Below are 14,631 nucleotides of genomic sequence, written 5' to 3'. Positions count from 1 at the left end.
GGGCAGTGACCAGGGTGTTGAATTGCCGATATCTCTGGTACAGGGTCTCATGTTCATCCCCACGCCTGCATGTCTGAGTAGCGTTTGGATGCAGTCTTTTGTGGAACTCTGCTTTCAACCTGGAAAATCTAGGGGAAAGGTAAGGACTCCTCCCATCCCCCCATCTCTCTGAGCCCCAGCAGACAGCCCATTATTCATGTCAGCGGGAACCTGTGAGAGTGTTGAAATACTAGGCATTTGAAAGAGTCCATAGCTTCTACCTTCCTGATGGTGGACTTCTAGTCATTTACAGCTCACGCAGGAGGCCGCTTCCTTCTCTGCATATTCACGGTGGAATTCTTTTTCATGCTTTTGTTCACAACTGTGGCTTCTCTTCTCCCCTGGGCATGTGGATCTACTGCTGAGTCACGACACAGTGGCGTACCCTCCTGACCCGTGCACACAGAGCTTTTCCAGCCAGCAGGACCCCTTTGAGGCAGGCTGCCTGTAGAACACGGCCCTTCCTTTTCCTTTTTGCCTCCCCTTCATCTAAGGGACGGCCCCCTGGCTGCCCACAAGTCTCCCCCGTGACTCCCAGGCTCTTTGCACCCTCTATCTGCCCACCCCACCTCCACCGGCTCTCCCAGGGCACCAGGTGGAATGACCTCCTACCTGGCTTGGGTGCCTGTCCATTCCATGTCCCCTCACAGAGGCCAGGCCAGGAGATAGCAGCAGACGCAGCCCCCCACCGCCCCCAACTTGCCTGGCTAAAGTCCTTCTGGGGGCAACGGCACCCAGAACACACCCCGGGCCAGGGTCCCCAGCCACCAGGCTGTAGGATGTGGTTGTGGGCAGGTTTACTCCACAGAACTTTCACCACCAAAGCCACGTCTTAGAATCTACCGCTGTAAAAACTGAACTCAAGGCATATATAAATACATAGCCTAGGGAATTACAGCCTAACTGAAGTGCTTGTTTTTGTTTTAATGAGAAAAACTGTGAATGAAAAAATAGCACTCATCAGATTGTCCTTTCCTGAGGAAGGGTCATAAATACTCATCGAATCACATCCCTGTAGGATGTAGACTGTCTGCAGGGGTGAACGGAGATGTGTCTGTGGGCCTCAGTGTCACGTGACCTTAGGAGGTGTCACAGAGCTCTCCGTTCTGTCCTCTCACCCTCTCCGGCCCAGGGGACCCGCCATCCTTCCAGATGCACATGTCCAAGGTGCAGAGTCAGTGGGCTTGAGAAATCTTATCTCAGCTGGAGCCTGGTTTGTCCCTACCATTAGCACATTGGAAGTGGTTTTCTAAATGCTGCTGGAATGAATCTATATCATCAGAATAAAAAATGCTGAAGGTTGACAGATTCCGCTAAACCCTCTGCAAGCAGGATCACTTTTAATCCTCTCAACAACCCTGCGAATTAAGAGCAATGATGATCGCATTTATAGATGAGGGAGCGGGGGTTCAGACAGATTAATAAAGTTGCTCAGTGTCATCTGGTTGTTGGGGTGGTACCTCACCGCCCCCCGCCCCCTGCTCCCTGCCAGGTGAAGGACAGGTGGGCTGGGAACAGTCTGCCCCTCTGCTGGGGAGAACCTCACAGAGCCTCCTGTTTGGCTGAGTTGCCTGCGTTTCCTAGTCTTGTCTCTGCTGTGCTTAGTCGCCCAGTTGTGTCCCACTTTTTGCAACCCCATGGACTGTAGCCCGCCAGGCTCCTCTGTCCGTGGGGATTCTCCAGACAAGAATACTGGAGTGGGTTGCCATGTCCTGCAATGGGGCAAAAAGGACTGACTTGCATGGTGACAAACTTCTCTTTCCCTGCAGCCCTTGCAACTGCTGCCTCGATTCCTCTCCCCTCCCGTTCCCCCTCCTACAAAGCCGTCTTTCCTGCTGGAGGGCCTGGGTGGCTGTAACAGCAGGGGAGGGGAGGACTGCAGCAGATCAGGGATGTACTGGGGAGGTGTGGAGAGTTTGAAGGAAGGGTCCTTGGAATGGCACAGGGTGGCAGGAAAATGCTAGAAGAAATGGTATTTTTCTGAGTCCTGCTGCAGACCAGCCTTTTAACTCATTTGAGAGACCAGCGTGGAAAGAGCATTCCTTGTCAATATATTAGCTGAACTGAACTTCTTGAATGTGACACTGAATCTAGAGGGGGGCAGTTCTGGATTTTAAAGTTAATGTATATCAAATTCTCAGCTGGCCAGAACCATCTTTGTGGTGCTGATCAAAGAGAGTTAAATTTAGGACAATGTGCAGAGCGTTTGGTTGGGCTGAGAGAGTAGTGAGGATATGTGTGTGCGTGCTAAGTCACTTCAGTCATGTCCGACTCTTGCAACCCCATAGGCTGTAGTTCGCCAGGCTCCTCTGTCCATGGGATTCTCCAGGCAAGGATGCTGGAGTGGGTTGCCATGCCCTCCTCCAGGGGATCTTCCCAACCCAGGGATTGAACCCCACATCTCTTTTTCCCCTGCATTGGCAGGTGGGTTCTTTACCACCTGTGCCACCTGGGAAGCCATGTCTGGTGGAAAATAATGAAGGCAGGGGGCTTAGATAAATTTGTATGACTGCTTGGTGGCTGAGAGGGAGGCTAAGGAGTTGAGGAAAGAACACAGGATTTGGAGTCAGAAAATCTGGAACTGGAATCCTGGCTCTATCACTCACCTTTTGGGTGAGCTGAGTCTTAGCAAATCATTAACCTCTTGTCACATTGGTAAAACAGGGACTTTAGGAGGCTTGGCAATTGCATATGATTTCTATAAGGATCAAGTGATGTAACAACTGTAAAAGTGAGTCCACGTGTGTCATCAAACAATTCTTCCCCACCCCCATCTCTGAGGCCTCTGTTCCCGGCATTGTTCTTGTGTGTGACAGAAAGCTGAGATGTGTTATTAATTGATTTGGAAAAGCATTGGAAATCCCTAGAACTTGGACCATTGGGAAATCATATTTTCATGTGGTGAAAACAAAGATATTTTGGGGATATCACTGGTGCCTGCTCTGAAACTCATGCCCAGCTTTAGGACCAGCTGGTGGGGATACTGGCAAAGCTGCTGGTGGTTGGGCACTTCCCTGGTGGTCCAGTGGCTAAGCCTCCTTGCTCCCAGTGCAGGAGGCCTGGGTTCAATCCCTGGTCCGGGAACTAGATCTCACACACCTAGCTGAAAAAGAAGATCCTGCATGCCAAAACAAAGATCAAAGATCTCATGTGCCACAACTAAGATCCAATACAGCCAAATAAATATTAAAAAAAAAAAAAAAAGAAAACAAGCTGTTGGTGGTCACCTATTGGCCGGATGTCGGTGAGAAGACAAGCGCCCATTGTCTCCTTGCAAACGTGGATAGAGCTCTGTTGATCAGATGGGACCAATGCCCCAAGCCCCTGGGCTGTGGGTTCACCTTCCTGGTCTGTGCTCCTTTGTAAAAGAAAGACTGGGACAGGGCAGGTGGTGGGCAGGAGCAGGTTGACTTAATCAGCACCCATGTGATTCTCTGAGCCATGTGGGGGCAAACAAATGCAGGGGTATTCCATTAACTAGAACTCTGCAAGCAGCACATTCCTGTTTGTAATAATTAACCGTGGATCCATGAGATAATGAAGCCATTTATAAGTAAGAAAAAAAAAGTGGGATTATGTTCCCCAGAGTTTGACCATTAAGCATTCTGGACGTTTGGTAGTTCTTGAATGGGCTCTATGGGAACCCTGTTAATCGCCATACTTTGCTTAAGCAGGTACCCTGACTTTACCTGAGAGCAAGGCACCGTCATCAGTTCCCTGTCTCTGCAGGGTAACTCCATTTGCATTTCTCACTTTCCCCCTAATCCTGACTTCTGTGAGAAAATGTTTCAAGGCCGAAATGCCCGCCCCTCTTTCATATTCCTATTTGTTCTTCATAACCCAGCTCAGGTGTCTTGTTATCTGGGGAGCCTTCCTGATCTGCTAGTGGAATAAATCATTCCCTCCCCGGTACGAATGTATTTCACAAAAGTACACTTTCTGCCCCTTATTAAAAATGTGTTTCTGTGAGCATTGTTCCTACGAGACTGAGAGTCTTGTGTCCAAAGGGTTCCTCATATACCTGGCTGCTCAATTCCTGGCGTGGCACCAGCCCACAAAGCAGGAGCTCAGAAATCCTTGATGGATGGCTTTGCCCTGAATCTAATGTGGCTGGAGAGTAACTCCATGGATACGTGCATTTCCATAATATACTTGCCGGGCAAAATTCAACTTGATAACTTATGTTTGTCTTCACTTATCCTAAGAGAGAAAACCTTTGCAGGTCGGCCAGTGGTCTCACAAGAATTATTTTGGCAGAGGACAGGGTATGGATGGGGGTGGGGTGGGGACAGGACACACAGGTAGTGCCTTGTGGCCTGCTGTCTGGAGTGTTCACCTTGCCAACTCAAGATGCCAACTCCAAGGGAGCTCTTGCTGTGACTGTCTCGGTATTAGTTCCTGGGTGCTCTAAAAAAGGATTAATTTATATAATTTTAACTCTCCTCCTTTTTCACTGGCATCTTATTCTTAGACAAAAAAGGTGTGTGTAAAGTGTTTGTGTTCGGATGGAGTTGGGAGGTTGGGACCAGGGCCAGGCCATGCCAGAGGCCCCAAGTGGGGCCAGGTGTGGCTGGCCTGGCATCACAAGACTCTTGCCCCCACTGGCAGAGGTGTTCTGAATTATGTTGGTAAATATGACTGCTTAGAAGTCACACATTTATGAAAGCGGGGTGGGCTCTGGAACCAGACAGCCTGGGCTTGAGTTCCAGCTTAAACTCATAAATGTCGAATTATGTTGGTAATTATGACTCTGCCTAGAAGCCACACATTTGTGACAGTGGGATGGGCTCTGGAACCAGACAGCCTGGGCTTGAGTTCCAGCTTGATCACTTGCTAGCTGTGTAACCTTGGACAACTTGCTTACACGCTGTGTGCCTAAATTGACTTATCTCTAGAATAGGGATGATGAGATAACTACCTACCTCAATAGGGTTGTTGCTACAGTGAATTAGATTGTATTGGTAAGGTGCTTCTAGCAGTTTCTGGCATCTAGTAAGCATTCTAAAAGGGCTTGTAAAATGCAATTGAGAAATTGCCGCCAAACCCAAGGGTAGAAGGGAACCTTAGAAATTTTATCAAGAGTAACCACGATGTGGGCTTCCCTGGTGGCTCAGTGGTGGGGAGTTTGCCTTGCAATGTAGGGGACGTGGGTTCGATCCCTGGGTGGAGTAGATCCTCTGGAGAAGGAAATGACGACCCACTCTAGTATTCCAGCCTGGAGAATCCCACGGACAGAGGAGTCTGGTGGGCTACTGTCCATGCACAAGACTGAGGGACTAAACAACCACCACCACGACGTAGAGTGTCAACGCCTTCTGTTGCACACTTGCCAGTGGGCAGCCTTCTCTGCTTGCCACCCGAGGCAGCCTGAGCGTGAGGTCAGGTGTGAGTGTCAGCAGGGCCGTGAGTGTGAGCAGGGCAGTGGGCGTGAGCAGCAGAGTAGGAGGAGCAGCGGCCCACTTACCGTGGACGGTGTAGCCCAGGGCCTGGGCCAGCTGCCGGCCGGTGTTCCCCCGGGCTCCGAACTGCAGGAGCTCCAGCGGGATGAAGGCGCCGGCGGGGGAGAGGACCAGGTTGGTTTGGTTGCTGGCTGTGGCCACGCTCCGGTACAGGCGAAGCGCCAGGTCCGTCCTCAGCAGCGTCAGGTCCTCATGGAGGTTGCTGGCTCCTCCGGAGGGGCAGGCGTGAAGGAGGAAGAGGGCCAGCAGGAGAGACTTCATGGCTCCTGCAGGGGAGGGAAGAGATGCAAGTGAGGCAGGAGCCACTCCATCCTGCAGAGAAGCGGGCCTGGGGCTGGCCGAGGATCGCTTCGCAGGCTTGTTACCCATCACCCTTCTGCCCGCAGCGGAATGCGTCTCTGTATCGGCCATAGAAACACTCGCTGGAAATCAAACTGTGAGTTGGAAGACCTGGATTTTAGGCCTGGTCTGTCTTTGGAAAAGACCCTGATACTGGGAAAGATTGAAGGCAGGAGGAGAAGGGGACAACAGAGGATGAGATGGTTGGATGGCATCACTGACTCAATGGACATGAGTTTGAGCAAAGTCCAGGAGATGGTGAAGGACAGGGAAGCCTGGTGGTCCGTGGGGTCGCAAAGAGTTGGACATGACTGGGTGACTGAGCACATGTCACTTACTACATGCATGACCTTGGGTGCAGCTCTGGTCAGACCAGAAGCATTATGTTGGCTCAGAAACATGAAAAGTACGTCTCATCATTTTTCTCAGTACTTAGTTAGCTCAGAGCTGGGCCAAGTCTATCAGTAATAATAATAGTAATAACAAATAATATACTCTGTTAAAAAGGACTTTGTATTTTCTCAGTTAATCATTACAACAATCTTATAAGGTAGCTGTTATTATATTGCAAATATAGAGATGATGAGGTTTAGAGACTTCAGTGGGTCATTTAAGAAAACATGGGGATGGAAACAGGTCTGGGACTCTAGTCCTGGTCTCCTCTGGGTGATCCATGAAAGATTGGGCATATAAATGCACATTAAAATATTGATCCATGAGCTAACTGTGCCTAGGATATCAGAATGCTTGTGATGTGAATTATTTTCATAAAAAGGACACTTTCACAGAGAGTAGAATGCTACAGATAGAACTCCCGCTACAGAGATGTACCCCTTCAAGGAAGAGAGTGAGTTTGCTGGAAATTAATGCAAAGAAGAGGAAAGCGAGGCACAAGGTGGTCTCAGTGACTGTGCCACACGGACAGCCTGTGGCAACTTCTGTTCAGTTGTCTGACTTTGATATCAGGCAGGATTGGTGAGAGAGGGTCCCAGCCCAAAGAAGTCATCTGAGGATGAGAAGTTCGCATGTAAAGCCACTGGGCTCAACGGTGTTTATTTCAGATAAAGGCCCCACATGGAAAAGTATCCTCTTTTTCTCAGCTCTTTCCTTCTGCACCCGAGCACAAAGGCATCATGGGGTGGGGGTGTGCACAGGTGTGGGGGTCTTTCTCTGTGTGTGTTTGGAAGCCCCAGTCCAGGGTCTTTTCTAAATGACCAAGTCCCAGTGGTCTTGATGCTCCTATCATTTCCCCCAGGGATGCAGGAATCAACCCTTCATGCCCTTAGGCTCCCCGTGACCACGTCCCTGCCATGATTCACTGCAGACGAGCTGTTCACTCACCTTCTCTTGGATGGGACTGTCCGAGTTTCCTTGCTGACTCCTGTTCTTGTGGGTCTCCGGTGTTAACGTGCTCCCCCTTTTAAAAAAGTTGAGCAGAATCTGCTTTGAATCACAAGACAGCATAGGGAGGAAGCTGGCAGTTGCCGTCTCTGTCGGCGATGTCTCTACCACTCGGTCCAAATTCCTGGAGCCTGAGGTCCCACAGAGAGCCAGGGGCAGGAGCCTAGCCTGGCCAGCAAAGCCCAGATCGGAAACAGAGCGGGCCCTGGGGAGGGAGCCAGCCACACCCGTCAAGCCTTCTTAGGCTTGTGACCTGGTTGTACCAGCGAGGAACCCCTCTTGTAGCCCTTTGTCACTTGGAGGAATTTCACTGATAACTCTGCCGTTAGGGCTTTTGCTGGGTACCAGGTACCTCATGCTTCTCCCCCCCTCCTGGGAAGAGAACAATACATTAGTCATTGGGCATGACTTGAAACTTTTAGCAAATGACATTCTGCAAAAAAAGGGGGGAAAAGAAGCAAAATATAGCACAATCAGTTTGGAACAAGGTGCCTTGCCTTATTTATTATTAATAAAAGTGAATGCATTTATTTATTTATATGTAATACAATAAATATTATAAGTACTCTAAGCAATCTTGTTCTGGAGATATAGCAGTTAATAAATCTGGTGACTCAATATAAGAAAGAGACTGTGTTGTCAGTTAAGTGAAGGCACATTTTGGGGAAGAATAAACAGATTCTGTCCAAAGTCTGTCCTTGTGACCTAATTCAGAGTTGCAGACATTTCTATGAGGTTCGCAGGTGTTGTATTAAGTACAAAATACATGGTAGGTTACATGTCGTTAGAGATTAAAGAAAAGAAGAAGACAGTTGGAAATGAATGCAGTTCTCAGTAATTTTCTCTCAGGCATCTGTTAGAGTTAATATTTGAAAAAGAATGAGACTCTTTTTCATCTGACCACCTCTCACACCCCTATAATCAGCAGGTGTTTCACTTTCAAGTGGAGTTAATTGCTGACACTCAAGCCTGGAGTAGTTTGTAGCTCTTAGGAGAGTTACAACTCTAGAATTATTTCACATGAAATTTCCCCAGATCTTCAATGTGGAGACTGTGCATTTTTTGCGTGCCTTGAACTCTAAATTGTAGTATGATGGGGGAATAAATATGTATAACTTATTCTATAGCATCCAGAGTAGGCATCCCATCCATCCATCCACCCACCCATCCACCCACCCATCCACCCATCCACCCACCCACCCATCCACCCATCCACCCACCCACCCACCCACCCATCCATCTATCCACCCTCCCACCCATCTATCCATCCATCCTCCCACCCACCCGTCCATCCATCCACCCACCCACCCACCCATCCATCCACCCACCCACCCATCTATCCACCCACCCATCCATCCACCCATCTATCCACCCACCCACCCATCCACCCATCTATCCACCCATCTATCCACCCACCCATCTATCCACCCATCTATCCACCCATCTATCCACCCACCCTCCCACCCGTCCATCCAGCAGCTCTTGCTCGCGCCGGGTCCTGAGGTGCCGTGCCAGATCCGGTGGAGGTGGCCGTGGACCAGCCACCCGGGCTCAGCCAGCTCTCAGGGGCCTCGAGTCTTGTTCCCTGAGTGCAGACTTTTGATGTTGATGCTGATGTGGTTAAGAAAAAGAGCCCTCCACGAGGAGGACCATGGTAGCTTACAAGGGCTGTCTCCCAATGCTGAGTTCCCCGTGGTTGCAATTATTTGAGCAGAAGCGCATTCACTCTCTGCCCATGGTGGAGCTGGGAAGATGCTTATAAAAAGGTTTCCCAAATTTGAGAAGGTTGGCAGAAGTGTGACTTCTGCAAGCATTTCTTCCTACCTGACTCTAAGAATGTATCATTTTAGAGTGCTTTTATATCCTCTAGAAAAAATGACTGAGTGGGAAGCCCTATATGTAGGCTACCATGTGTGAAATAACTAGTGGGAATTTGCCGTGTAACACAGCGAGCCCAGCCCGGTGCTCTGTGATGACCTAGAGGGTCAGGATTGGGAGTCAGGTGGGAGGGAGCCTCAGGAGGGAGGTGGTATGATTCTCGATGTTGTAGAGCAGAAACCAACACAGCATTGTAAAGCAATTATCTTCCAGTTAAAAACAAACTAAAAGAAAATACTTGGGAGCTGAACATACAGAAAATATTTCCTGTGTAGGTTAAATACTTCAAGGTGTGAATGAATGAAAGATGGGCAGCAGTTTTTCTTTTGTGTGCTCAGAGGTGAACCTGTATAAGCCTCTGTGTTCTCCAACCATTTAAGCAAAGATAATCAAGCTTGTTTTGACCTTGCTGGCATATTGGTTTACCCTGCTCGGGGAGCCTCCATTTGTGAGGATATTTACTGTAATTATAGCAACAAAAACAGTGACCATTATTGAGCACTTACTATGTTCCAGATACGGTGTTACATCCTTTCCATTCACTATTGCAGTGAATCCTCCCAACAGTCATATGAGGAATGTATTATTATCCCTGTTTTGGAGATGATGAAACAGACTTGAAGAGCTCTAGGTACTTGCCCAGGTTCGTGCAGTTAGAGGTCAAGCTGGGTGCAGGGTGGGTCGTGGGCTTATTCACGCTGATGAGCTCTGGTGCTCAGCCCCGCTGCTCTGCAGTCTGGAACCACCGTGAAGAGCAACTCGGCCTCAGAGCTGGCTACAAATAATCTGGAAACAGAGAAAATTAGGCAGAGAGGAACTAAGGTTGGTGGAAACAGAAAAAATGCATTGAACTGTGTTTGGATATTCTGGTTCTGAAGAGCTTGTTTTCGGTGTTACTTTCTCATACATTTCAGTGTGATTAGCATTTTGGCCGTTTTTATCAGTTGGATTTTAAAAGTGATAATAAAACAAGAAGACTTGAGACCATGCCATGTTATACTTTCTAGCCTTCAGTCAGGGTTAACTAGACAGGAAAGGCCAATCCTCACTAAGCCAGTGTCAGGGACTGGCAGGAAAAAATCAGTGTGAAAAATCTACCCAAGGGCTGCAACCCAGGACATGGGCCTCTTCTCTCTCACTGCAGAACTGTGGGCATCAGTGATCTATTACAACAGTATTTCCTGAGAACCTGGCCTTGACCTCCAAGGCTTCTCTGAGTGGGGTTTGTAGGAGCCACATTTGGTGGGGGGCATGCTGTGTGGCTTAGGGGATCTTAGTTCCCCAACCAGGGATTGAACCTAGACCCTTGGGAGTGAGAACATGGAGTCCTAACCACTGGACCACCAGGGAATTCTCAAGGGAACCACTTCTGATTTATCGTAGTTGGTTCATGTCCTGGCCAACTCAGCCTGGTATGACAGAATAACCCAGACTGGGTGGCTCAAACAACAGAGATTTATTTTCACAATTCTGCCTGGGAAGTCCAAGATCAAGCAGATTCTGTGTCTGATGGAGGCCTGCTCCCTGGTCAGCAGACAGCCAGCTGCCTTCTCCTTGTATTCTCACGTGGCAGACAGAGAGAGAGGTCAGCTCTCTAATGTCTTTTCTCATAAGGGCACCATTCCATTCATGAGGGCCCCACCCTTGTAACCTAGTTACCTCCCAAAGGCCCCACCTCCTATTACCATCACAGTGAGGATTTGGAATTCAAAATATGAATTTGTGGCAGGGAGGGATAAACATTCAGTCCCCCATCGACCATGCAAAGAAATGTATTTGTCGTCCCTGAACTGCCTCAAGAGGCACCTCTGGCTAGACTCAGCTCTGAAAACACCAGTGACCTCCTGTGAACCCAACGAGTCAGGACCCTGCTTTTGCAGGACGACATGGCTGGACAGGCATGTGGGCAAAGCTGCTGAAATACAGCGAATACACAAGAAGAGACTTGGACAGATCACAAGCCCACTTAGGAGGCCCTTAAACCCGAGGCAGGAGAGGGAGCTCCTTGTGGGCTGGGCTGGCTCCTGCGGTCGCTGTGAGGGCTGTACAGATGTTCACTTCCGACACACTGTCCCTGTGGCCCGAGCCAGCCACTTCAGAAACGTCTGCTGCTGGCCACATGGAAGCCACAGTCTAGGGAAAAAAATCATGAGCCGCTAGGCACCTGTGCAGGGGGCTATGAATGGGAGCACAGTCGGCAAGGCTGGGGAATCCGGAGAGTGTTTAAGTTGTGGCTTTAAACACATTCTGCCCGAGGGAGGGGTTAGGATGGAAGGAAGGGCCTTGTGGTCCCTGGGCAGACCCTGAAGACTCCAGGGAAGAGCCTGGGAGTAGGAAGGCATGTGGATACATCCACACAATCAGTTCTTCTATGTTCACACTGCACATTAAAGCAAATGATCTCGTTTGGAGGCGGGGGTGGAGAGAGCAACTAGTAAACCGTTAAAGGCATTTTGGGAACGGTCTAACTTTGCAAGTGTTCCTGGGCACAGTGCTTCGCGGGGTTCGTGTGCTGCCCTTGGGGGCCCGAGCTGTCAGAGCAGCCCCGGAAAGCTGTGCCCCCGCCATCTGATCTGCTGCTGAGACATTGCAGTGAGGGAAGTCACAGTGTGAGGAGGTGATTTTAAAAACATAGGCAGAACTTCCCTGAAGGGCCAGTGCTTGAGAATCCACACTTCCATTGTAGCAGAGCACGGGTTCAATCCCTGGTCTGGGAACTAAGATCCCACGTGCTCTGAAGAGTGGCCAAAAATTAAACAACAGCTGAAGCAGCATTCCCAGCACACACATTTTGTTATCACGCCCGTACTGGAGATGAGGAGGTGGAGGGTGGGTGGGAGCGAGGTTTAAAAAACATCATTTCTCTTTTCAACATACTAGTGATAGTGGTTAAGAGTGATGTGGTTTGATTGGCGGTGGGGTCAGTGATGCTGGGAAAGGGGGCCCAGCAAAGAAACCTCAGATGTCGGCACAGTTCTGGAATGTTCCTGGATGCATAAGCCAGAGACACAATATCCCGTAGGAATAGCAGTGACAAGCACAGATCCGGCCCTCAATGCGCTGACCCCAACCAGCCAAGTGGGAAAGAGAGTGTGGGTGCTGGGTGGCAGACACAAGGCCGAGCCCAGGGAGGCCCCTGATGGAGCCAGGTGGGCTGATTTTTGGGTGATGAAGGCCCATCAGTACTGCCGGCTCTTTAGCCGAGGCTGTGAGGGGTGGAGGTCTCCATGGACAAGGCAGGGTCTGTCACGAGGTTGTGCCCCTTGAGAGTAATGCTGCGCCTTAAAATTACTGTTTTTTAAAAAATGTGTTTTTGGCTGCACTGGGTCTTTGTTGCTGGGCACAGGCTTTCTCTAGTTGCAGCAAGCGTGGGGCTACCCTCTAGCTGCGGTGTGTGGGCTTCTTGTGGCGGTGGCTTCTCTTGTTGCAGAGCGCCGGCTCTAGGGCGCGTGGGCTTCAGTGGTTCCAACGCATGGGCTTAGTTGCCCCTTGGCAGGTGGTATCTTCCCAGACCAGGGATCGAACCCATGTCCCCTGCTTTGGCAGGTGGATTCTTAACCACTGGACCACCAGGGAAGTCCAGTGCTGCGCTTTAAAGGCCCCCTGCCTCATCCCCAGGAGCATCCTCACACCAGTAGCACCCCAACCTGATTGTTGAAGAAGAAATGGGGACTCTCACATGTGGTGGCTCCCCGCAATTGCTTTTTTGGGCTTGGCACTGCCTGTAATGATGTGATGGGAATTTGTCCTGAGGAATTACACCTCAAGTCAAAACAGAGACTCTGGTATAGGATGTCAAGGAGTCGGGACCATCAGGCACAAACACCACTCACCCTAAATGAGGTTCAGGCCTTTATTTCCTTCACTGAACTCGGGGGTCCCTTTGGGCCAGCACAGAGGTGGGGGTGGAAGGCACGCCCACCTGTCTGGGACCAGCTCTCCCTCACTGCTGTGGCCGCCACTCAAGTCTCAGCCAGCGTGTCCAGTGGTATCCATTGGCAGAGATCTCCTTTTCCACCTTCCTCAAAGGCGGGAGCCCCTTATGGTCAGACACGGCAGACTGTATCCTGCTGAGGCCACATCGGGGAGATGTTGTCAGCACTCATGTGGTCTGGCAGTTGGGACTGGATGCCAACTGGGGAGCCTGGGCAACCTGGCCTCCCTTCACAGTCCATGGGTTTGCAGGTGTATCCACCACGTTGATTCCATGTGAGACATTACACGATTGTCCGTATAAGTTCTTTGCAAGTTGCCACAACTTACCAATGTATTCCTTATTTTCTCTGTACTGTCCAAAACATGTTTATGACTGGCATACAGCAGATGTTTATCTCCTTTAGAAGAGGTAGCCATGTATTTATTGGTAATGGGATAAGCATGTTTACAATTCCAAGTGATTTTTGAGGAAAACATGTTTACAAGCAAAGGAATGGTTTTGGTGGAAAGCTTATCAGTTTTAAACACAGCATACGGGTGTTCATTCATGCCGGTTAAAATATAGGATGAGGCATCATTTACAAAAAGTCATTTCGCATACCTCAGACTGGACAGTGTATTATCTTTACCACCTATTGTTTGCCTCAATATATATCTAGATTTGTTTGCATTTTCTAGTACACCTGGTTTCTCATCCTGGAAGCAGAGTAGTGCTGCATTCACTGGGAGCAGTTCATTGAAAAAAGTGCTATCCAAAATACCTAGGAGAATAATGGTGAGATGGTGTATTGGGTTCTGGCGCTTTGGGTCTGGATTTTCTGGACATTGTGCTCCATGAGGTTAGGCGATGTTCTTTCTTGCTCACAGCTGTATTTCCAATCCTGAGAACAGAGTCTGGCATGTAAAAGGAGCTTAATACACATTTGTTGGCTGAGTGAATGAATGAATGAATGAAAGGGAAAGTGACTCTTTAAACATCCCCCTCAAAAAACAAAGAATTCAAAATACTATATAGATCTTATTTTTCACTCAGAACTTCTTCCAGATGAGATGAGAAAGAGTAGTATTTGAGCCATTATATAAATAGGAAAAAAGAAATACTTCAGCAGCTTTGCCCTTGGTTTCCCAGGTGGATCCTGAGTAAAGTGGGGTCTCTTCTCATCCTGGGCACCAGGAGACTAGACAACTGTGAACTGCTGTGAACTGTGAACTGTGAGCTGTGAACTGCTGTCTGCCTGCCAGAAACAGCTTCCTGTCCCAGCCCTGGGTCTCTGCGTCCTGCCTGTCATTTTGGGGGAAGTCAGCCTCCTTCATGCACCCACCAGGCCTGTAGCTTAACTGATTCTGTCAAGGGGGAGGGGCTCATGTTGACCAGGGATGGATGTCTGATTTCTAGACTCAAGAGTTAACAGGGAGGGACTTTGCTGATATAAGCCTCGTGGTTAAGAGTTCACCTTCCCGTGCAGGGGGTTGTGGATTTGGTCCCTGGTTGGGGGAGCTAAGATCCTACATGTCTCAGGGCCAAAAAAACTAAACCATAATAAAACAGAAGCAATATTGTAAATAATTCAATAAAGAC

At 49.2% G+C, this 14,631-nt stretch overlaps 1 protein-coding gene across 3 annotated transcripts in view; it reads right to left on the bottom strand.

The window, feature by feature from the left end:
• The window catches only part of SERPINE3 (serpin family E member 3), a 31,464-nt gene extending 23,953 nt beyond the window's left edge, over positions 1–7,511 (bottom strand). Inside the window, exons 1-2 of one of the 3 annotated variants that reach the window (XM_043477439.1) lie at positions 7,179–7,511; positions 5,504–5,764 (exon numbers count right to left, since the gene is read on the bottom strand). In XM_043477439.1, coding sequence (XP_043333374.1) covers positions 5,504–5,759 — 256 coding nt within the window. In that variant the 5' untranslated portion in view covers positions 5,760–5,764; positions 7,179–7,511. The remainder of the gene's footprint in view (positions 1–5,503; positions 5,765–7,178) is intronic. The other 2 variants (XM_043477438.1, XM_043477437.1) reach the window with 2 other exon arrangements.
• Between the last annotated feature and the right edge of the window lie 7,120 nt (positions 7,512–14,631).

The sequence above is a fragment of the Cervus canadensis genome, chromosome 9 (genome assembly GCF_019320065.1).
Source record: "Cervus canadensis isolate Bull #8, Minnesota chromosome 9, ASM1932006v1, whole genome shotgun sequence".
Taxonomy (NCBI): domain Eukaryota; kingdom Metazoa; phylum Chordata; class Mammalia; order Artiodactyla; family Cervidae; genus Cervus; species Cervus canadensis.
This window is presented reverse-complemented; position numbering and strand designations above follow the sequence as displayed.